The following is a 24,132-nucleotide window of genomic DNA, read 5'->3' as shown; positions in this document are numbered from 1 at the left end:
TCCCGCTCCCTCTCCCATTCCATTCACATCAAGATTCATTTTCAATTCTCTTTATATACAGAAGATCAATTTAGTATATATTAAGTAAAGATTTCATCAGTTTGCACCCACACAGAAACACAAAGTGTAAAGTACTGTTTCAGTACTAGTTATAGCATTAATTCACATAGTACAACACATTAAGGACAATGATCCTACATGGGGAGTGAGTGCACAGTGATTCCTGTTGTTGACTTAACAATTTGACACTCTTGTTTATGGCGTCAGTCATCACCCTAGGCTCTTGTCATGAGTTGCCAAGGCTATGGAAGCCTTTTGAGTTCGCTGATTCCAATCTTATTTAGACAAGGTCATAGTTAAAGTGGCAGTTCTCTCCTCCTTTGAGAGAAATGTACCTCCTTCTTTGATGGCTCCGTTCTTTCCACTGGGATCTCACTCGCAGAGATCTTTCATTTAAGATTTTTTTTTGAGTGTCTTGACTTTCCATGCCTAAAATACTCTCTTGGGCTCTTCAGCCAGATCCGAATGCCTTAAGGGCTGATTCTGAGGCCAGAGTGCTATTCAGGACATCTGCCATTCTATGAGTCTGTGCTGTATCCCACTTCCCATGATGGATTGTTCTCTCCCTTTTTGATTCTATCAGTCAATATTAGCAGACACTAGTCTTGTTTATGTGATCCCTTTGACTCTTAGACCTATCAGTGTGATCAATTGTGAACTTAAATTGATCACTTGGACTAGTGAGATGGCATTGGTACATGCCACCTTGATGGGATTGTATTGGAATCCCCTTGCACGATTCTAACTCCACCATTTGGGGCAAGTCCGATTGAGCATGTCCCAAATTGTACATCTCCTCCCTCTCTTATTCCCACTCTTATATTTAACAGGGATCATTTTTCATTTAAAATTTAAACACCTAAGAATAATTGTGTGTTAATTACAGAATTTAACCAATAGTACTAGACCAAAACAAAAAAAATTCTAAAATGGATAAAGTATTACATTGTACATCAACAGTCAGGACAAGAGCTGATCAAGTCACTGTTTCTCATAGTGTCCATTTCACTTCAACAGGTTTCCCCTTTGGTGGTCAATTAGTTGTCACCAATCAGGGAGAACATATGATATTTGTCCCTCTGGGACTGGTTTAATTCACTCAGCATAATGTTTTTCAGATTCCTCCATCTTGTTGCAAATGACCGGATTTCATTGTTTTTGACTTGAGGGCTATACCTTGTAATAAAAATCTAGATTTATGAGTTTTCTTTAGTAATTTGGTATTGTTTGGAGAAAGTACACTTTCAGTGATACATTCATTTGTTTGGTGTGAGCGTGTATTTTTCTGCATTTTTGTACAGGATTTAAACTAATAGAAGTAACCATTTCCTCTTGTGCTGAGACAGTGCCATGCAGCAAAACGAATGACACCCTCCCTTTCAGATTGGCTGGGATTGGAATTCTTGCTGTGTTTCCTGTGAGTTGTGGTCACTTGACCAGGTTACTTGGTCTCTGTCCAGATTACCCTTGTGTCCAGTAAGGATGATAATGCCCACCTTTTGGACTGATGGAAACAATGAGACATAAGCAATCCTGTGTGTCTGGTTTGTGTGCCAAGAGGACAGTCCATGAATGCCTTGTATCTCTAGGAGAAAGTAAATGTCTGAAGTGGCTTCTCTCTGATAGCACAAAGCAAGATGCTCTCTGAAGTCTCTCAAAGCACACACCACAAAGTGTTTGAGATAGAAGATGGAATTCCTGCTCCAGGGAAGGAGTCTCAGCAGTTTTCCCAAAGCGTTTACTCACTCCATCACGTGGCAGCCAGTGTGAATGAGTCTCGATTCATTCATGGGAGTGGCCACAGGACATCACTCCCCTCATTTGCAGAATGACGATCACTAATTTGGGTGGATTTTTTTTTTTTTTAGTTCACCACCACACACTGATCCATAGCTTCTGTGTCCTTTTGCATATGCGAGCAGGCTAAAACCCCGCATGTCAGTGTGTGACCAGAGAACCACTTGCGGATCCATCACACCAAATCAGGCCTCTCAGCGTTTTAGCAAACACACACAAATAGAACCCAACACATCCACAAAGCTACCTCATCAGCAGGTGCATGAGAACTAGGAGCCAGTGTTTTTCACCCCCTTTCCTAACACTGAAGTGAAAGATGATTAAACCAATTGTAGTGGGTTGGGATTAATTAGCAATTGTACCTGAAGGTGAAGGTAACTAATCTCTTGATTTTAAGCAGTTCAGTTTTGATTACACACATAGCACAACTTGAAAATTAGAGTCATAAAAATGACTAGCAAAAATGAAAATCAGTATTGAAGTAAGAACATTTGTCATTTAATTAACTTAGTTATGAATCATGTATAATCACCCTAGGCCAGAGATGGACCACCTCAAAATATCTTAATTAACCACACTTCATGTAACCTCTCAATGCATAGATTTCTTACAAGTCACTATTTAAAATTATGCCTTGTCCAGACCGATAGTCCCTCTCATTTACTTATTTTTAGATTGCATAAGGAAGGTACATTCACATGATATCTGATATGTGTTTAATTGGTTTAGCCTAAAAAAAATAATCAAAGACTCTAGCCCTCCACATATCCAGGGTGAGAATAAGAATAGGCTGTTAGTGCTTTTTTTTCTTTTCTCCCAGCTCCTTCAATAGCTGCCCATGAGTCCAATTGAAGAAACAAGGAGGGATAATGAAGAGCCACCACTTAATTACACAATCAGTTCACATTTCTTCAGGGACTTCTTTAGTTCATAGCTGCAATTTGAAGGAAATTGTGCAGGCTGAGTGTGATTGTGGTGATTTTAGGCACTGCTGCCTATTGTATTGAGGAAGACCTCTCTCTCAGGCCAGAACTGTCGTAGATGGACAGTACAGGCAGTGGGCTCTTATCTGCAAATTACATCTTACTGTCACAACCCTCTTTGCTGATCTGCAAGTATATCAGTTATGACTGTGTGGTTGAAGGTAATTGAGACAGATACTAAATCTGTGAGTTGTCATTTCAGGGATGAATGGTGTGGTGACCTCCTGAGCACCATCAGTGTCCTGAGATCCCTGTATCTTCACTTCTGCTGTGCCCTCCCATGTGAATATCGTGCCAACCTTCCAGGGAAGAAGAGACAGGGAGGGAGAGAACAAGGGGCAAAGGGCACTAGCGATTGAGTTTGGCTCATATCCTTTGGAAAATAGTAGGTTCCTGGAAATCTCACCCAATAAGTCCCCCCTACTCTTTACTTCTCACTTATTGTAGTTCCAGTGGACAGGTGCCTCTGGGTCAAAAGTGTAAGAAATGAAAAAAAAAATTCTGGAAGGGAGTATTATAACTTCCCCAGGAAGAAGTAGGGTTCTTTTTCATATTCAGAAAGGAATAAGTCATATACCTAATCAAGAACAATCATCACAATGCTGTTAGGAAATGTGTCCCAGAGCCGTTGGGTTTCATTGATAAAGGTCACACTCCAGAGTAGCACTGTCCAGTAGAATGTTCAAAGATGACAACATGTTCTGTTTCTGTATTTTTCACCACAAGAGCTACAGACCACCTGTGGACACTTGAAATGTGACTGAGACTAGGAATCTCATTTCTCAATTGTACTTTAATAAATTTAGTGATATGTGACTAGTCATCATTACAGTGGACATCAAGTACAGAGCATTTCTCGTGAGTATTTTCTTATGGGACAAAGGAAGGGAACATGAAGAAAAATCATTGATGGTGGTGCTAAATTTAAGGAGGAAAGCACCTGGGAAGAGACGGACAGCAATCTGTATCTGGAAAATTGCTTGCCTGGTGGAAGACAGGGAAAGTTAGGTGAAGACAGACAGAAGCATCTCAAGTGGTTCCCTGGACTTGCCAGTTCTAACATGAAGCAGAGATCTTGTTCTCCGTGAATGGAATACATGGATGCTTCTCCAATAGTTCTGCCATCCCTGGGTGTTCCACTCACAAGACTAAGTAGGAACATGGTGTTGGTAAGGAAAAGCTGGCTAACTACTTCTGTGGTCTTTTGTTTTTTAAATCAAAACTTCAGGAAGATTCTGTTCGATAGGACGCTTTTATGGGACACTTTTCTTTGTTATCTTGTGGTACAACAGAATCTTATTTTCCTCCTTCGTTTCTGAATGTTCCTACTTGTTGGACTTTTCTTCCTCTGTCCTCCTCCTAAATATTGGAGTTTCTCAGGACTGGTTTCTCCCTGGGTAGATTCATGCACTTATAAAACTTTGAATGCCATCTACTCTTGTAAATTTCAACACATGTAGGCCTAGAACCCAACATTAACCTGTTCTCTGAGCATCAAATCTATGTCCAACTGCTTACCTGACCTCACTCTTTCTATTCGTTTGTCTTAAGAGTATCTCAAATACAAGAGGTTCAAGACAGCTGATTGCTAGCCCTGACGCTTCCATATCTGATAAGTAGCATCAGCAGAAATTAGCCCCTCCTTTCCCTCACCTGCAACATTCGATCCAACAGTGTATCCCATAGGCATAGGCCATACCACTACTATAGATCATCCATTTCTCTGTATGTTCACTGCCACCACCCAACTTGAAGACTCCATTGCCTTCACTTGGACAACTGCAAGAGCTCTCTCTTGTTCCTGTTCTCACTTCCTCTGCACACACTTTAATCTGTCACACCCAGTTACTAAAATGAATTTGCAGATTTAAATGACATCACTCTCTCTCCTATTTCCTGTTCATCTTAGAATAAATTTAAACTTTGAGCCAAATATACATAGTCTGAAGTTTCATTCCTGAATATTGCTCCAATTTCATTGTTTATTCCAATTGTGTACTAGTTGTTCTTCACACATTGTCCTTATTTCATTGCCTGTAACATACCAAGCCTGTGTTTTGTCCCCAGGACTCCTTGTGGAGTTTTATAGGCTCTGTTCCTAGGACACCAACTATCTGCTTCCTTCTCATCCCTCGGTGTCACTGAGTCCTCTCCTGACTACCCTGATTAAAAGTGTTCTCTCTGATGAATATACCAGCATCATCTTTAACTCTCTGATAATTCTAAGATATCTGTTTGCTTAATGTTACTTGTTTTCTCCAGTAGAGGACTGTAAGTCCATGAAGAGCCTGCCAACACCTACTTTAATCACTGTTATATCCTAAACTGCTAATACAAGGTCTGGTATAGAGCAAATATTTATTAAATTGATGACAAAATTACTAGAGTTTACAAAGAAGAGATCATTGCAAGTTGTTTTCTTTTAAGTCATATACATGACAAACCAAAACATTTATTGTTTAAAAATATTTATTTATTTATTTGAAAGAGTTACACAGAGAGAAGGAGAGGCAGAGAGAGAGAGAGAGAGAGAGGGGGGGGGGGGGGAGAGGGAGGGGACTTCTATCCGCTGGTTCACTCTCCAATTGGCTGTGACAGCTGGAGCTGATCTTAAGCCAGGAGCCAGGAGCTTCTTCTGGGTCTCTCACTTGGATGCAGGGGCCCAAGGACTTGGGCCATCTTCCTCTGCTTTTCCAGGCCATAGCAGAGATCTGGATTGGAAATGAAGCAGCCGGGACTCGAACCAGCACCCAAATGGGATGCTTGCACTGCAGGCGGCGACTTTACTTGCTACACCACAGTGCTGGCCCCAAACTAAAACATTTAAACACCAATGCATTTTGAAGATAGCCTGGGTTAGATGCCAACTTAACTTTGCAAAAGGCCATGATAAGTGATCCAATAAATCAAAGTACCCCATTTCCTTGAGTAAAAATTGTATATTGAATTACTTTTTGTGAGGAGTCATTGATTTATTCAACGATCTCCTAAAATCATTGCTATCCCAACCTGAAGGCAGAATGTCTTCCTCAATGATAGAGATTAAATTATTCTGATTATATCAGATTGATAACAGTTCTTACCAACCCAAGGCCATTTAGAAACATAAGCATTTGAAAATGTTCTAACTTCATGAGACTGATAGTAGGAAGAGATTGTGTTTTCTTTCTTTCTGTTTCCTGTATCCCAGATTCTTTGTTAAAAATGGCCAACGTTAACTCCTTATGGAGAATTACACTTTAAGTTGACTGAGGTTTAATGGAGAACTCAAGATGTAATCAATTTAATAACTATTCATTGAGTAGATAGCTCTTAGGGGATACCAATGCCCTCAGTTAAGACTGCCCTAAAGGAGGTAGAATAAAACAGCTACTTAAGGACTGTCCATTGCCCTTGGTTTTTTTTTATTTTTTAAAGATTTATTTATTTATTTGAAAGTCAAGAGTTACACAGAGGGAGGAGAGGCAGAGAGAGAGGTCTTCCATCCGATAGTTCACTCTCCAGATGGCTGCAATGGCCGGAGCTGTGCTGATCCGAAGCCAGGAGCCAGGAGCTTCTTCCAGGTCTCCCACATGGGTGCAGAGTCCCAAGGACTTGGGCCATTTTGTACTGCTTTCCCAGGCCATAGCAGAGAGCTGGCTCGGAAGAGGAGCAGCCAGGTCTAGAACCGGTGCCCATATGGGATGCCGGTGCTTCAGGCCAGGGCGTTAACCTGCTGCACCACAGCGCTGGCCCCTGTCCGTTGACCTTGAACAATAGTGAATCAACCAGATGACCTGTGAACATGACCTGGAATTGACTTAGAGTTCTAGTTTGAATCTGGGGGTGGGAGGGGAATGAGAAGGGTATTTTGATAAAGGCAGTCACAGCCCACTGCAACTGTTGTTGCGATCCATGATGTCTAAAGCAGTATGCTTGGCACTCTGAAGACCAGAGTGCTGCCTCAAAAGGAACTCCTAGTCTCACAGAATTCACAGTCACATAATGAATTCATTTTACAACTATATATCACAAGATAGAAGGAAAAAACATTCCACAGGAAGTAAAAATAAAGTAGTATGGAACTTCAGAAAAGGGGTGTAAGTTTCACTTGTGGGTGTTATGAAAGTCTTCAGGGGGGTGTAGTAGCTTTTCCTGAGATTTGGAAATGGAGAGAAAGGAAAGCATTCCTGCACTGGCAAGAACACTAGGTCAGCGAAGTGTGAAAAATGTACCCAGGACAATGAATAGGCCAGTTTGCTTGAAGCAGAAAGGGAAGGATTAAGATTAAGATATTAAGATACTTTGTCTAGAGCCTAAAGCAAAACAAAGACAAAAGTAGGTGAACTTCATGCCATAGCATTAGGAAATCATGTAGGACTAGAGAGATCAAGGATGTGATGTGAGTACTTTGGTTGTAGATGTGTGTGTTCATTTCTGGAATCTGTTCCATTCTGTGTGTTTTTATGCCCGTATCATTTTTTTTTTTTTTTTTTTTTTTCAGGCAGAGTGGACAGTGAGAGAGAGAGACAGAAAGAAAGGTCTTCCTTTTTTGTTGGTTCACCCCCCAATGGCCCCTGCGGCTGGTGCACTGCAGCTGGTGCACCGCACTGATCCGAAGTCAGGAGCCAGGTACTTCTCCTGGTCTCCCATGCAGGTGCAGGGCCCAAGCACTTGGGCCATCCTCCACTGCACTCCTGGGCCACAACAGAGAGCTGGACAGGAAGAGGAGCTACCGGGACAGAATCCGGTGCCCTGACCGGGACTAGAACCTGGAGTGCCGGCGCCGCAGTCGGAGGATTAGCCTAGTGAGCTGCAGACCAGTGCCAGCATCATTCTATTTTGGCTACCGTATCTCTACAGTATGTCTTGAAGTCAAGAATTGTTATGCCTCCTGCTTTGCCCTTTTTTCCCCCAAGATTGCTTTGGCTGTTCAAGGTGTCTTGTTTTTTCATATGAATTTTAGGATTAACTTTTCTATTTCTATGGATATCAAAGGTCTGTGTGCTAATTTAAGTTGAAATGTGAGATGTACTTCCAATGAGATTTAAGTACTCTTTGAATTAGAGGAATAAAGGAGAATCAAATGTGGTTCAAATATTTTAAGCTGCTCCATTTGGAGGAGAAACTTGCCATTGAAAGAAAAATAACTTTTGATAAGAAAGTCATACATGTAGCTTTGGAAGTATTAATTGAGGATGCCAACAGAACACAAAGTATGGGATGATGGGAGTGGAACTTGAAAGGTGTTTAAGGACTGGAGATATAGCCGTACAGTAGTTGTGATTATTAGAAATAAAGTAAGTTGGTGAATTTTTCAATGAAAGGTAAGATGAGCTATTTAAGGTATTATTACATTCTTAGAATTTTATCTTTGAACTATATGGAATCTATTCTCTTTACATTAATATCACATTAACATGAGAATTGTGTTGTAGTAATAATCTTTCATTTGCTGTGACCCTAAGAATCTAATGCATTAATAAATTCCTTTAAAAACAAAAATAAATAAAAGTTTTAAAGTTTATTAGAAGAAAATACAAACAGTGGGATGAGAACAACATTTATCAGGTCAGAAAAAAATGGTAGAAGAATAGAAACAAAGAAGGAGTGTTGAAAGAGTAAGAAGAGTGTGGTATTACGGCTGGCGCCGTGGCTCAATAGGCTAATCCTCCGCCTTGTGGCGCCGGCACACTGGGTTCTAGTCCCGGTTGGGGCACCGGATTCTGTCCTGGTTGCCCCTCTTCCAAGCCAGCTCTCTGCTGTGGCCCGGGAAGGCAGTGGAGGATGGCCTAAGTCCTTGGGCCCTGCACCCCATGGGAGACCAGGAGAAGCACCTGGCTCCTGCCTTCGGATCAGCGTGGTGCACCGGCCGTGGCGGCCATTGGAGGGTGAACCAACGGCAAAGGAAGACCTTTCTCTCTGTCTCTCTCTCTCTCACTGTCCACTCTGCCTGTCAAAAAAAAAAAGTGTGGTATTATGAAAACCAGTAGAGGAGATACTTCTAAGTAGATGGAAAGCATCCGGGAATGTCAAGTGTATACTTTCAAGTGACAGGAGATAGGAATTAAAATCTGCTAGGAGTCACATTATCTGAAATGAAATCTAGAAGTAATGTGACAATGGAGAAAGCGTGGGTGTTTAAAATCAAAGAAACTAGTGTCAAATTCTGATCCCATATGATTGAACAATGTGGCTCAAAGTGAAATCACTTCATCACTCTAAATGCGTCCCCTGAGGATCAGTTTTCTGACTGTACAATGGGGATAATGCTGGACTAGAAGGACTGTGGTAAGATTAAATTTAGTGCATCACCGTGTAGATAAGAAAAGGTTGTTAGAGAGAGGTCTGTTAACATGAGAGGTACTTCAAAAAGCTTGCAGAAAAGTGTAGTTAAAAGAAGCTCATTTTGGTGGAAGGATTTTGAAATACATGTAGGGTGTTTTCATAATACACATTTTCTGTAAAACTTTTGAAGACTCATATGTTACCTCACTTTAGTACTTGTCTCTCATTTGCTTTCCACTAACTTCTTGATGATCCTGTATTACAGACAACTGTTTCCTGGATTCATAGGTGGTTGTGTTAAATTAATCCCAATAGTGAACTACCAGTATTTAAGAACTGGCCACTAATCCCTCCTTGTTCAGAGCTGAGTGTGTAGGGGTGGGAGCAGGTTGAGCAAGGTTTACTCTTGAAGGCCCTAGCAAAGTCAGTGCTCAGGTGAGAGGCTGATCAGTCTGAATAAAGGCGAATTGCATCCCTGGGAGAGGAGCAGGGACCACAGTCTCCATCATGCTTGACTTCATATCCTTTAGTATCTAGCAAAATGTTCTGTTCATAACATGTACTCAGTAAATCTTGGCCAGGCAAACATTTGATTCAGGGACAGCTGGCTGGAAGCCATTGCACATAACAGGAAAATGATTAAAGCACTGAGTGGAAACAAGAAATTAAGATGGAATATGATGTGTTGTAATGGAGAATTGGTGGCAAACATCTGGATGGGTATGTGTGCCCATGTAACTGTCACAAATGCCATGTTACACGTACAGCAAAAGATCAAAGATCAAAAGACCTTGAAAGTCAGGAGCCAGTGTCAGAAACGAAAAGGAAAAAACAAAGAGCCAAATGTCAATGTGTGCCTCGTGCTGTTCTTCACTTTCGTACAATAATTGAGAGGCCATCACCTACCCTTTTATCTGCCCTTATTATGTATGTAAAGAAGGGCAGAGGTAAAGTAGTATAATACCAAATGCCATTTGTAGGAACGTTAACCTTTTGTTTCCAGTATTGAGCAGTGGGAGGGCTATTAGTAAATGCTGCAAGTGATGGTAACGTGATCAGCCTTGCAAATTGGCCTGGATGTCCTAATGTGCACAGTGGAGAATGTGCATGGTGAGATGCCATAGTGATAAAAATGTAAATGGGGGTATACGTGGTATCAAGAAAAAATGGTATAATGCCACTTCCAGTTATTTCAAGATTTCTTTCTCTTAAGTACATCTTCTGTGCTACATCCAAGTTTATCATTACACTAAAACTCTGTTGCGAAGCTCTTTTAAATCATGACATGTCCAATTGACCGTGCTTATTTGGAAAGTGTGCTATGGTTTATATATTAGCTAAAAACTCTGATTCCATTGGTTATTTACTCATCTCCTCCTAACTGCCACCAGTGCTTGCCTTGCAGGTCATGGCACATGCTCCTGTGGCCGCTGCGTGTGTGAGACAGGCTGGTTTGGAAGGCTCTGCCAGCATCCACGGAAGTGTAACCTAACAGAAGAAAAAAGCAAGAGTCTGTGTGAATCAGCAGACGGCGAACTGTGCTCGGGGAAGGGTGAGTGTGTCTGCTTGAGCCTGGGCTGGGTTCCTGTTCTGACACATGGTTTGTTCAGAGGCAAGTAACAGACATCTTTCCCAGATTGAGTCTTGTGTGAAAGCAAATGACTGTGTCCTTCCTCTGCCTGCATCAAACTGGAAGCTTGAAAATCAACTCCATACAATTTGGGAGCTCAGAGAGTGAAATACGTGAGGGAGGGCTCCTCAACAAGGTCATCAGGCATGTCAATGCAAAAATAATTGCTGAATGAAATAGAATTAATACTTTCAGAAAGAATAAGAACACCCAAATATGGTGGGCACCAAATGGACCCCAAAAAAGGGCAATGATGATTGCCGAATTCACCTATGAAATAACAGCCCAGAAATGCAGAAAAAAGACCAGAAGCATCTGATCTAACAAAAACTATGACTTCTGGAGATTCTGCAGCCTAATTGCATAGATGGAGGAGGGCAAGATTGCAGGTGTGAGAAAGACATAAAAAGATGCTAAATGTTTTGTTTCATATAAAAGGAAAGAAAATGTATATGGATCCCATAATTTTGGGGCAATTTTCTTTGGCCTCAATATCACCTACTCTTCCAAGCAAGTATGTGTAGTTCACTGTAAGAAAATAGATAATAATTAAATGGAGTGGAAGAAACCTTCAAAGAATGGTTATAACCTATAATTTCATTGAATAGAAGCCAACCCAATATTTTCTCAAAAACAGATTCAAGGAAGAAGAAAGACTTCCCCTTATTTCTCTCTCTTTCTCTCCCTCCCTCCCTCCCTCCCTCTCTTTCTCTCTCTCTCTCTCTCTCCCACACACACACACACACACACACACACACACACAGAGAATATATACTAATATATTAAATCTTGGACACTTTAGGAATGATACTCTTGACTGCATCTGGCCTCGGAGCTGCCAGGTCCCTCTTAGCTAGCATCCAGGAAGTCACAGGGAGCCAGGCTTCATTCACCTCAGATAGTGACACTGTGTCAGGGTGCATATGTGAATGAATCTCCTTCTGAAAGAGGAGACACTCAGCAGTACTCCCCACGCCCCCAGTGACACCATCACGGTGCAGGGAGAGGTCTGAAGCAGAACATGCTATGGGTGAGGTATTCCCTGCATGGTGGGGGCTGTTCTGCTATGTAAGGCCAATGCCATCAGGTTACATAACTTGGATGTAAAAGCAGATGGATGCTGTGACCACCAAGGGGGCCAGGAGGACGGCTGAAAATGTAGACAACAGTGTCCTTGGATTCCAGGAATTCTGTGGTTGAGATTGTGTTCACAGTGCCCGGGCGTGAAGGCTGTGCCCTCAGTCTAATGCTGTTTCAGCAGGCAGGTGGCACTCAAATGAGTTTAAAGCAATCACTGTGTTCCCTGTTCCCTCTCGCATTAAATTCAATCTAATTTCAGGCTTTAAACTCATCTTCCACCGGTTCTGTGCTTAAGGGGCCTCAGCTGCCGGAAACGCCTATGAGTTCAAGCTGTATGGAGAAAACTGGGAAGGAGAGAAGGAGAGGTTAAAAGGAAGAAATCAAAGGAAGGAATTAATCTTTGAAGCAGAAGTAGGAAGGAAAACAAGATGTGCTAGCTGATGGAAGGGGAGTGTCCTGTGCAACCAAACTACTGGGGATGATTCTGTTTTTAAATTAGATTTTCTTGGGGATGATATAGCTTGAAACACAAAGCTCTAAAATTTACTTGTTAACTTGGTTTTCATTAGTGCGTTATCACTGAAGTCCAATAAGCTTTTCATAGATGCTGTACTGAATAAAAATACCCACTCATATTAAAACATGAGTGCTTATATTTGCTTTAAAAATTAGCCTGTGTGTGTGTGTGTGTTTAGTAGGCACACTATCAAGTCACCACTGTTGCCCATAAGTAGATCTTTGCTAAGCCTTGTTTAATTAAAAGTACATGAAGACTACACAGGCAAACTCCCCAATGTAGTGAAAAGTAATATGCCATTTCCTAAACTGTACTTCATGCAAAAAGAGTTGTTTCTTTACAAGAAAGAAACACTTTTGTAAAGTCACTAAGTCTAAGGGAAGATTCTCATCTCTCAGTATTATAAAAGTAGAAAATGCAAAAAGATTAGACTGTCTAAGCATTGACCCAAAGGCATTTCCTGAGAACAAAAGAAAGCCCTCACCTCCAATCTACCCTCTGTAGTTAATATCTGTACAATGTATTTGCTTTGGTTGGTAGAGATATATTCAGAGATCAATGAAGGATTGAAAGCATATTTGTGTAATCTATGTATTTATCCTTCAGTGTGTAGAGAGTTTTAGTCTTTAAACTCAAAAAAAATGCAAAAGCTGCCCCCAGGCTGCACGTTTGATGTTTGGATCAGCATTGGTTATTCCCATTGTCAGTAGGAGATGGTTGTGGGCTCTTTTCTTGCCTCCCATTCTGAAGATCTAAGTACTAGACTGTTGAGGGAGAGGGGACCTCACACTGAGCTCATGGAGCTGGACCTGTTGCAGGCACAGAGGACAAGGGGGTGCAGCAGTTATTTCTGATCCCCATGGGGAGGAGCACCCCAACCCTAAAAACCTCAGGAAAAATAACACATGAAACAGAGTAAGACACTTCAATGTGGTAGAGAAAAGAAAATCCTATCACTCATCATTTGACAGAGGCCATGTATTTCTTGACAAATCTCATGGACTTGTCTGAATTGCGTGTGATTCTCCTCAAGTTTGTCAATGAAAATCTTGCACCCTGATGATTACAGAATATCCAGGGTCCTTCTTCCTCTATCTGTGTGACAAGGATGAGCAGAGGACATGCGAGGGCAGTGGCATTCCACTGAGCAGCCCGTTCCCACCAGCACAGCAAGTCTAAATTCAGACTGGCCCTGAGCTGCGAATAAAGCCGTCACCCCAGGAGACGATGAAGAAATAGCGTTTTATTTCTTTACAAATTTATAGCCAAGACAATAAATCACTCCATAGAAAAATTTAAAACAAGATACATTGTTGTGACCTTCGTAACTGATGGAGTCATTAGTACAGTAGTGAAAGCTGCCTGCTGGGATGGTGGTTGCAGCATTTTGTCAGGCTTGATGAAGGATGAGAAAGAAAGTCCAACATTATGAATGGAACGGGGCAACTAACAAAGTTGCTCGTGTGAATAACCAAGAGATGAGCTTAGTGGCCAGGTCTCCCCGCATTTAGCTACCTTTGCAATGGCTATTAATATCATAATACATGATGTTATTTCATGGGGCTTTTGTTGGTTTCTTTGGGGATTTGTTTATTTGGATCCATGACTACCCAGTAACACTTTTTACCTTGATAACTTTGACCTAGATCCAGGCAAACACATCTGATTTTCTTACAGATGCCATTGAATGTCTCCTCAAACCCTCATGATGACACTTGTTGAGTCCCGCATCATCCAGATAACCCAGAGTATACTCGACCACCCACCTGTCTCTCACCCATCCACTTCCCTATCCACAGCCCTGGAAAAGAGTAAAAGAGGTTTCTCAACCCCGACCTTAGCCCAACGTCAGAATTTCTTCACCCGATATGGCTGTCCAGTCTGATCTGCAAGAACTGATGGCTCATGTTTGAAACAATATAGAAGTTTTGGCTGTGAAAGTCATCATAATTTGTTAGAAGGTTGCATTGATTCAGACTGAAATCTCAAGTTAGCCATGTTTAATGCCCATGTAGTCCCAGATAATTCCCTTCTCCTCCCTGAACTTTGATTCTCATCTTTGAAGGCAGGCCGATTTTATTTCTTTTCTCTCTGTGAGCCCTAGGAGTGTTTTAAAGACACATGAGAAAATGTGGCTGATTTTCCAGGGATAGATGCCAGTAAAAAGCACAGATGGGAGACAGGAACATTTTTAGGGGTCATTATATTGAGAAAGAAAATAAACAGATTAGTGATGATGTGGTTATGAATGCATTGTCTTAGAGCTCCTGCCAAAATGGGCCAGCTGCTCCCTTTCACTGAGCTGGGTCTTGGGTGTAAGTGGGTCCCAGCCAGCTGACTTGAATGATTGGTCACCTCTTGGTAGTCATGAAATCTACTTCTATCTAATAGAATCTTCTCCCTAAGTTTTTCCCTTTCCAGAAAGGGACAGTTTGACTCTTGCGATTGGTTATTGATGAACACAGCCATAGTGCTCCACAAGAAAGATGCTATAATAGGTCCTAATATCTATTCACACTGTGTTATTGTTACATGCTATGCTACTCCTAGTTTCACAAGCAGTAGAATTTCCTACCTCTAAGATGCATTGAGCTTTGACAAACAGGAAAGAACACAGCTGGGGAAATGCTGACTGGGAAAAGCTACTGTTTCGTGACACATACAAAATCAATTCCCATTTTTTTATTCTCAATAGTTCAGTGACTAACTAGTAGACTTAGGAACCTGGAGTTTATTCACCAAATGCTCTATCACATACCATATTAACTTCAGCTGAGCTCACCAGTTTTAGACAAATAACTTTGCTATTGCCTGAAGCTAAGCATTCTAGAAGCAAGAACCGTTTCATGGCCAGGGAACAAATTTAAAGATGAAATGTGAAATCTATGAATTTTGACATACAAAATGATATCCTATGTGTAACACATGAGTGTCATGGACATATAAAATCCTTTACTCCTCTCGTGGCTATAGTTTTAAATGTAAAGGAAATACTCTTTTAGAAACAACTAAAGTCAAATGCTTGAAATAATCATCCTCCTCTCATCGAAATAAAACAATCAGGTACCCAGTGAGGAAATTTCTCTGACGGTCAATGAAATGCCCCATGTTTTCTTTGTTGGCAGATAAATCTCTAATCATTTGTTAAATGAGTGGTTGAATGCTGAAGTATACATATGACATTTAATAATGGGGTACATTTGTAAACTAAGAAATGTTATAGCTGAATGAGACCCAAAGGAAACCACAGTCCTGTGCAGACTGGCTCTGGGGCACCGGTGCCCTGGCTCGTGAGCAAGCTCCAGGCTGCCTGCAGAACTGCAAGATGTCTGCATTTTTGTTCATGAGTATACACATCAGTCTAGGCCCTCAGGAAAACAACTCAAGACTAAGGAAAGTATGCTGCACCTCAGCCAGAGCTGAAAATAAACATCAACAATTCTTACACTATAATTAGGTCTGACTATTCTCTTAGGTTGGGCAGTGTTACAAGGCATGACAAAAGTTTAATTTGGCCATTGGTCATTCTTGCAAGGAAAATGCATGTGCGTTGTCCATGATATGACATAATAGCTAGTGCTCAGTGTCCTTTCTCAACACGCAGCACGTTGACTTCGCTTACTAATCAGTTTGCCCAGATTGTTCATTTTTCATTCACTGTGTTTCAGTAGAGGAACTAATTGACTCCTGCCCTGCTAATGTGTTTGGAATTTATATCAAGTCTGGCCTTTGCTCTTCTATCAAGGTGATCTTTGACCTGAAAAGTTTAACTACAACCATCTTTTAGTAAATGGAAATCACATTTGGGGGAAAAAAATCAACCAAAAGAAAAAAAGGAAGGGAAGTTTCTTCTTTTCATTTTAAAGTTGTTTTTCTTGCTGTGTTAGAAGCAATTTTACCATGAGAATTTTTTAACCTGTCATATATTTGTACTGAGAGAACTTCATTTTTTCAGGGTATCTTTTAATTCATATATTTTCTTTAAATTTCTATATACTATTGGAGAAATACTCAGTAGCCAAAATATTTCTAATAACTAAAGAGGAAGGTCTATTTTTAAAAATATTAAGATTTAAAGAGAGAAAATGGGTGATATAGTGGAAAGTGTGTTAGAATGCAGAGCCTTACGAAGAATGAACATTATTTGGGGGGGGGATGGAGGAATTAAAGCTATCATTGATTATGACAGGCAATTCAGAGGTCAAATACACATGAGTGATTGCATGTATACTTTTAGCACTTTAATTACCACACAGCATGCAGATGTGTCCCTACTTCAGGAAAAATAATGTGACCTAAAATCCAAAATTAGAAGCACATTTATTTAGTAGCTATTTGAATTATAAAATGAATCTTCACGTAATAGAATTTACTGTTAAATTCATTTAAGAATGGGCACTTTAAAAGCATGATTTAATTCAGAAAAATGATAACAGAACCCCACCAATTTTGACCACACTTTTGGAAGCCATCTATAAGAATCAGCCATATTCTGTACTCACTGACATTTCAATCAGACTGGGCCATGGAACATTTGCTCAAGGCTAATTGCAACTTTCTAGATCTGTAACGAAGGCTTTCCTGGATGACCTTTATGAATTACAGTAAATAAAGCTTCCCTCTGAGAAATGAGCTGTTCAATAAAGGTGGGTTATTAGAAGCCCATTGTTAGCATGCCAAAGATATCCTTTCCTCAATGGAAGCCTGTAGTTAGAGGGTGATAGCAAGTAATATCTCCTGTGATTTCAGGTTCTTGTCACTGTGGAAAGTGCATTTGTTCTGCAGAAGAATGGTACATTTCGGGGGAATTCTGTGACTGTGATGACAGAGACTGCGACAAGCATGAAGGACTCATCTGTACAGGTGCAGTATTGGCCTCCATTGCTGGGTGCCACGGTCTGCAATAAAGCTGGGTGATACCCATCCCACAGTGCCAGACAGGACAGCTTTGGTGAGCTCGAGGGCCACCTGTTAAAATGCAGCAGCTCTAAATGGGGAAGTGGAGACAAGCACCAACAGTATCCCCAGGGATGGAAAATACAGAAAGTGAAGCCAGATTATTTGATTGAGGAGAAACCTCCACAAAGTAACCATAAGCTCCCCAATCACACCTATGTGAGTCTATATCAAAAAAACCTTGAGCATAGTTTAGGAGCTGGGAGGTGATTTTAAAAGGCGATCCAGAGTACCACTAGTTGATGTGGTGGTTTTGGGGGAGCTGGCTGTGTATATGTAGGGGGAGTTCACATATGAGAAGGACTCAGTAGAATACACATTGCTTGAGTCCCAATAACTAATGTCTTGAGTCCCAATAACTTTCTATGAAATGCATTTCCTGAAGTTACTGGGGAAGTGGGGAGCTGTATATTTGCTTTCATCATCGCTAGCTGAAGGTTTAAGTTGTACATTTGCATGTGTCATCAAGTTAGACTTTCACTTTCTGCCCATCCCTATAACAAGACTCCTCTTCTAGCTGATTGCTTGGCTCTCCTCATTATGCAAGGTGCTTTGTTTTTAAGTATTTATTCATCAGTCAGAGGTAACGTGCTGTCTGGGGGATATACAACTGTGACATGGTAGGCCAGCTGGCATAGACTGGGTGGCTGTTCTGATACATGGATGGCAACACCGAGTAGATGTCACTAATTGCTTCTAAGTTTGCTCCCAGTTAAATATTATGTAATAAGATCACTGTCAAAACACCAGAAGAGGATGAACGAAATGGTTTTATTATGGACAGTGATGGTTTCTCGTGGCATAGTTTACTCTGGTGCATTTTGGTCATGGCAGTGATTCCCATGTGTGTTTTATTGCAGGGAATGGAATTTGTAACTGTGGAAACTGTGAATGCTGGGACGGATGGAATGGAAATGCATGTGAAATCTGGCTTGGCACAGAATATCCTTAACAGTTGCATTGGAGAACACTCTGGATTCTTATTTTTCTAGGCCATTAGAACATATAAATGCAAAGAAAACCATGTATAATCACCAGTAGGGCAGATTAAACAGACTATTGTATGTTTTTCTATTTCTGAATTCTTGACTGAAATCTGGGTACCTATTAGAAGTGAGCTAAGCAAATTCTGATATAAATCATAGAAATAAGGTTTTCTCTTCAAATAACATCAGTAGTTCTCAACGTGGGTGACTTTGCCACCCAGAAGACATTTGGCAATGTCTATAGACAATTTTGACTGTCACACTGGGTGCGGTGGGAGGGTGTACTGCTTACATTTAGTAGGTAGAGGCCAGGGGTGGCCCAGCAGCCCCCAGAGTACAGGACAGCCCCCACATGACAGAGAAACATCTGACTATGAAAGTCAATAGCGCCGGAGTTGAGAAACGCTGAATGATGTGGTCTTTAAAAACCCATGTGCCTAAAAAAGATGGCATTGGATTCTGTTGAGAAGTATATTCTTGCACAAGCCCATTGATTAGTTTTTGCAGGATTCCATATCATTCAGCATTTCCACGTGAGGACATGAAGAGAAACACACGTGAGGTACAATGGTGGGTTGGGGGACCAGCAGGAATTCTATGGAAGAGGGAAGACCAGAGCTTTTCAGCCATTAGGTCATTTGTGCAGTCTCACTTTAAACTCACAAAAGCAAAATTCTCTCAAAATAAAGGAAAACATTATGAAAAATGTACAATTTAGCATTTTAAAATAAATAGTGGCATGTTTGTATTTTGTGTCAACATATATTTGCCTATTGATAATGAACACACACACACACACAAATGAACTGCAATTCAGGGATATTAATTTTCAATTCCTAGAACTAAGGGATGCCATTTTTAAAAATTGGGCCAGGGTTGCATGTACAAGACATTTGATTTGTCAGTATTTAAATTATTTCCTGGTAAGATAGCCTTTTAAAACAACGTAATCTAGTTCAGTATAATGGCCTGAAATAATGATTTGTTTCCCTTAAAAACTTTTTCCTAAGGATACTTACTAGGAAAGTAGAGTTTCACAAAGAAATTAATATGATAAATGGCACCAATTAAAAAGCTCAGAAAAACTACCAAAAAATTCTAGAAATGGCCTAAATAGAAATTATGAATATTCACTTCATGGTAGGAACAAAATGTTTATTTTCTTAATGGTGAAACTCTGTATGAAATCTACATTGAACTATGAAAATGTACAATAATTGGGGCTTCCTGTACATATTTACAATTAAACTACTTACACTAGTTTAGGTAACAAATAATTATTCAGAGCTTTAAGAAAACCACGTTTTTCCTATATGTGAATTATTTTATAAAATCCTGGAATAATGTAACAAAATTATTTCCATATTAAGATGAAAATTATTTGGAAACTTTATTTTGATGATGTAAATATTCTAGAATCATAGCCTGGATTTTGTAAGTCAAATCATGAAAAATAAAGATAATATGCATCTGTTGTAATAGTTAAAAATTTAATATTGAAAATTATCTTGAGAAAAGCTAACTGATGCTAATTTTCTAGTGCTAATGTTCTCATAACAATAGATTTATAAAATTGCTTTCTCCTGAGATTAAGGAGTGCAATCATATTGGTATCTCTATTATTGGGTATGTCAATCAGTATTGGGTTTGTAAAATTAGGGAAATATGGGTAGCCCCAACCTGTATTTAAGCTTCATACAAACCTATTATAATTGTCCCATAGCCATTTTGATGACTCATTTGAGAACACTGAAATCTATCACATTATCTTGCCAACAATATGAAAGACTTCCAGATTCCTTATGACAGGTCATCTCCCACAAAGGAGCAGACAGAAAATCCTTTAGGTTTTATGGGCTGCAGGAATCCGTGCTGCATAATCCTCTTTATTATGCTTCATACTTTAGAACTGTAGAACAATGAAAGTTCATTCTGTGTTCCCAGGCCAAACACACACAGATTGAGGCTGGATTTGGCCCACAGCTCAGCAATGGTTTGGCAACGTGTGCCCCCCTGGGACTGAACTTAAGCCCTCATAGCTCACCACACATCCTCAGGTGTGTTTTATTTTTATTTTAATGTCTTTGTGTTGTTATCCATTTTTATTAACAACTTTATCAGAAATGCTGCTCCACTCATGTTTTCACAGATAAAAAGTTGAGTCTGTTCTCATCAGTTCTGTTTCCTAAGTAAAAGAGTTTAGATAGTGAAGAAGTCATTAAATCATAATGTTCAAAATGATGTGTCCAAAGTTTTGGACAAAAATAAAAATGTCACTTGGCTATAGTCTGAGGTTTAGGTATAAAACCAAAACTAGATTATTGCCTAAGTCACATGGTACCTACATTTTAACTGCTTTTCTTTGAAAACAATTTTTTTTTAATTCTGTTTTGTGTGTGTATGAATAGTATGGGTATTAGTGTATGAATGGTTTTTATTTGAGCAAGGAAAACATATATATAGGTCTGTGTATACACACACACACACACAAAATGATTGAATTTATTTCTTTTCAATCTAACCTGTATAAACACTTACATGTAAAGACAAATTCTGCCCTTTGTAACTGTAATTCTGTAGTTTGACTTTTGCTCTTTTCTAAAAGACTCTCTAAAAAATGACAAGGCAAGAATGGACTTGAAATGTGTGGGAGAAAATCAGCAGGCAAATTCACTGGCTTGTTGATGGTTTTTAGGGATTTACGGTGGAATTAATGTAATTTGGAAAGGATGCAACAAGTTTAAAGGTGGTATAGGCAGTGATCCTGCTTGTTTGGCAAATCACCACCCAAGGATTCCTCCACAGGGACTTTTCCAAAACTGCCAGAGTCGTAGGTACAAGAGGAGGCTCTTTATAGCATTGCGTTTTTGGGCTCCCTTGAGCTCATTTAGATCCCAGTAGCACACCTCAGATACAAACAATCTCTGTCAGTAAACATCAAATCAGAACAAAGGAAACCAAAAATAAATTTTATAAACCCAAACTACAACTCAGCATTAAGGTGCAGACTCACTGTGAAAATGTTGAAACCCTAGTCAGTATTCAACAGGCCCAATGAGTCACCTTGTAAACTAAGAAATCTAAGCTATAAAATGTAACTATTTACATTCTGGATTTTGATAAGCTTGCATTTGGGAAAATAATTGACCATTTAGCTCAATTGCTTTTCCTATACATTCCCTTGTTATGAAATCATTTTTGAAAATCATTTTTAGTAATTGAGATAATTGAAAATTATATTCACCTGCTTCTGAACTCAGTAGTAATCTGGTCTCTATTTCTTGGACATGTAACAAATATTACCCCTGCAATATTAGGGAGATGATGTCAAATGAAGTGATGTATCTAACTTAAAAGACCTTTTTCTTTAAGAAAACTGAGTATAATATTGGTCATTTTGAAAAGACAGCAAGTGCTTTAACCATTAATTAAGCTGTTGGCCAGGTACGATAAAGAAACTCTGTTCATTCTCCAAGAGAAAAACAATTAGAAAAACAAGCAGGGGTTCATGAAATGGACCCACTGTAGATCCCTTTAAGTTATCCCTACCCCAAAACACTCAGGACAAGAACACATTTAGACCAAGAATATCTAAAATCTCTAGGATTTGCAAAGAAGGATGCTCAGTTTCATTTTCCTCTTTACACAGGATGGGCAATTTGTATGTATCTATAATTATGCCAAGTAAAGTGGTAACAAAACATTTTAGAAAAGTAAACTTACTAGAAAACAAAAATGATGTCACTTGAAATATCCAAACAGTGAACATTTCTGGGCATCACTGAGAGATGGGCAAAGCAGTTAGCTACTGTAACAAGTCAGACATAACCCTCCCACACCAGATATGCATGCAGAAGGAATGGCCAGTATATAGCTCTGATACAATGGACATATGTACATGGAGGTATGAAACACACCATCTTGAAATACAAATGAATTCCATCAGATTTACTATATAGAACATCCACAAGTGACAGATTGCACTTAATAATAGCAACTTAATTTTTAAAGGGGGAAAAATGTCTTACCCCAGAAGACTTGCAAGAGAGGTATTATCAAAGAGCTAACAATTTCTTTGGCATGTAAAAGGGGAAATTAAGTGTACCAACTTATTTACAGGACATTTTCTGTATTTGTGGGTGATGCAATGCCATTTTGTTACATAAACTTGATTTTTTAATATGCCTTCATATAAATATTTTATTCAATATGTTGTATTTGTGAATACAACAAATGATATTAAACAAACTGTACAATGCAGACAAACTCTTCGTACGTAAATTGCGTAATACATACCAACAGTTCTTGATACACATGTCCTACCACATGCAGTTCATCAGTGCTGCCCTCTTTCCGTGCAACACATAAGACCAGACACAAAGGAAATGAGCTAACTAAATTACAGACAACAAGGACTCCTCTCCAACATGTCTAGACATAGATTAGGAGAAAGTATTTTTGACATCCATTCATAGTGATAAATGCCCTCATAGACAACCCAAATAGACCACAAAACGGAGATGCACATTTACATAACTAAGTCATTTACAAAAATAAATCTTGTCTTAATTTTAACCAATAAACAGGCTTGCAAGGGAAAAAGATACCAGCAAGTAGGAAGGATTACCAAGAAGAAATGGGTGTGTTGTTTGGGGTGTGTGTGTGTGTGTAGTGGTATAAGCCAGGTGTAAGCCCACCTAATTGGAATTACATTATTAAAAGTTTGCCACATATTATGGGATATATTTCTTCCTTAAGTAATTTGTTTATGGAATTCCTCTAACTTACTCTGTTGAAAACAATAGGCTTTGAAATGGCCTAACATTCAAATCGAGAATGGTTAAAAGACTCAGTTTATTGTATTCATAATTTAGCATTATCAACAACAAATATCCTCAAACATTATGTTAACTTTTTTATTTATGAAAATGGAATCCAATATGAAAATGAAATAAGCATAAACATATCAGTTGATACTCAATTGTAAATCAGCTAAGCAGGCCAAAATTTTCAATGCTGGGCAAGGACTGTAGTGGAGTTTTATGAAAGCAGTGAGAAAGTAATTTCCCAACAAAGACAGTGCAGATGGGGGAACACAGCAACTGGATCATTCTTCCACACGTACTGAGAGGCCAGTCCACTGCTCCCATAAACTGTATTTTGTGAATGAGGTTCAGTTTGGTCTCAATTGACTCTTCTGGAAAGAAAACATTGAATTTTATTAAGTGTACACCGAGTTAACAAATGTATTTGCAAATAGTTTAGTATTAAACATTTTGAAACTTTCTAGTCAGTATGGAACATTTTGCATGGAATTTTCGCCGAGTAGTCAAGTCTTCAGTCTTTCCTAGACGTTGCCTTCCCTAAGCTCAGAATTTTGCAGTATTCAATTCAAAAGGAAATGAAGAGAGCAAACTAAAACCAAAGCAAATACACCAGACGGACCCGAAACCTGATCTTTGAGGGTGTCTGCTTGCCTTTGTTTTTCTCTTGGATCCCTCAACAGACCGCATTCTGAGATCATGGCAAGGCACCGCGAACCCAGCCATTGGGTAATCCGGGGCCCACAGAGCTGAGTTACAGGTACGTACTGGTGAGGTCCACAGTACCAGACTCAGCATGCTGAACTAAAAAAAATATTTTTTCCTAATATGTCCAGTTTAAAAACTTGTCATTAAACACCAAAAATATTAAAGTCTAATTGATAACTAACGTTTGCATTGTTGCTGCAGAAAAGACAGCCGCCTTGCCCATGCTCGGCTGACTATGAGTGGGACGCAGCCACATCGGGGATGGCGTTAGGTTCGTTAAAAACAGGAGGGAGTAGATCTGAAATGGATTTAGGTAGCGCAATTC

The 24,132-nt window shown here is 39.7% G+C and overlaps 2 protein-coding genes across 7 annotated transcripts in view; one reads left to right on the top strand and one right to left on the bottom strand.

The window, feature by feature from the left end:
• ITGBL1 (integrin subunit beta like 1) overlaps window positions 1-22,542 on the top strand; it is a 262,924-nt gene extending 240,382 nt beyond the window's left edge. For all 3 annotated transcript variants that reach the window (XM_070048621.2, XM_070048620.2, XM_089303451.1), the window contains 3 exons: window positions 10,513-10,659; window positions 17,084-17,197; window positions 18,151-22,542. In XM_070048621.2, coding sequence (XP_069904722.1) covers window positions 10,513-10,659; window positions 17,084-17,197; window positions 18,151-18,242 — 353 coding nt within the window. In that variant the 3' untranslated portion in view covers window positions 18,243-22,542. The remainder of the gene's footprint in view (window positions 1-10,512; window positions 10,660-17,083; window positions 17,198-18,150) is intronic.
• FGF14 (fibroblast growth factor 14) overlaps window positions 18,188-24,132 on the bottom strand; it is an 849,823-nt gene continuing 843,878 nt past the window's right edge. For 3 of the 4 annotated variants that reach the window (XM_089303459.1, XM_089303454.1, XM_089303455.1), the window contains exon 5: window positions 22,449-23,473. In XM_089303459.1, the coding sequence (XP_089159585.1) occupies window positions 23,265-23,473 (209 nt within the window). In that variant the 3' untranslated portion in view covers window positions 22,449-23,264. Of the gene's footprint in view, window positions 23,474-24,132 lie in introns of all 4 variants that reach the window. The other variant, XM_089303457.1, reaches the window with a different exon arrangement.

This window comes from Oryctolagus cuniculus, chromosome 9 (assembly GCF_051225735.1).
Source record: "Oryctolagus cuniculus isolate XC-2025 breed Fujian yellow rabbit chromosome 9, ASM5122573v1, whole genome shotgun sequence".
Classification (NCBI taxonomy): domain Eukaryota; kingdom Metazoa; phylum Chordata; class Mammalia; order Lagomorpha; family Leporidae; genus Oryctolagus; species Oryctolagus cuniculus.
This window is presented reverse-complemented; position numbering and strand designations above follow the sequence as displayed.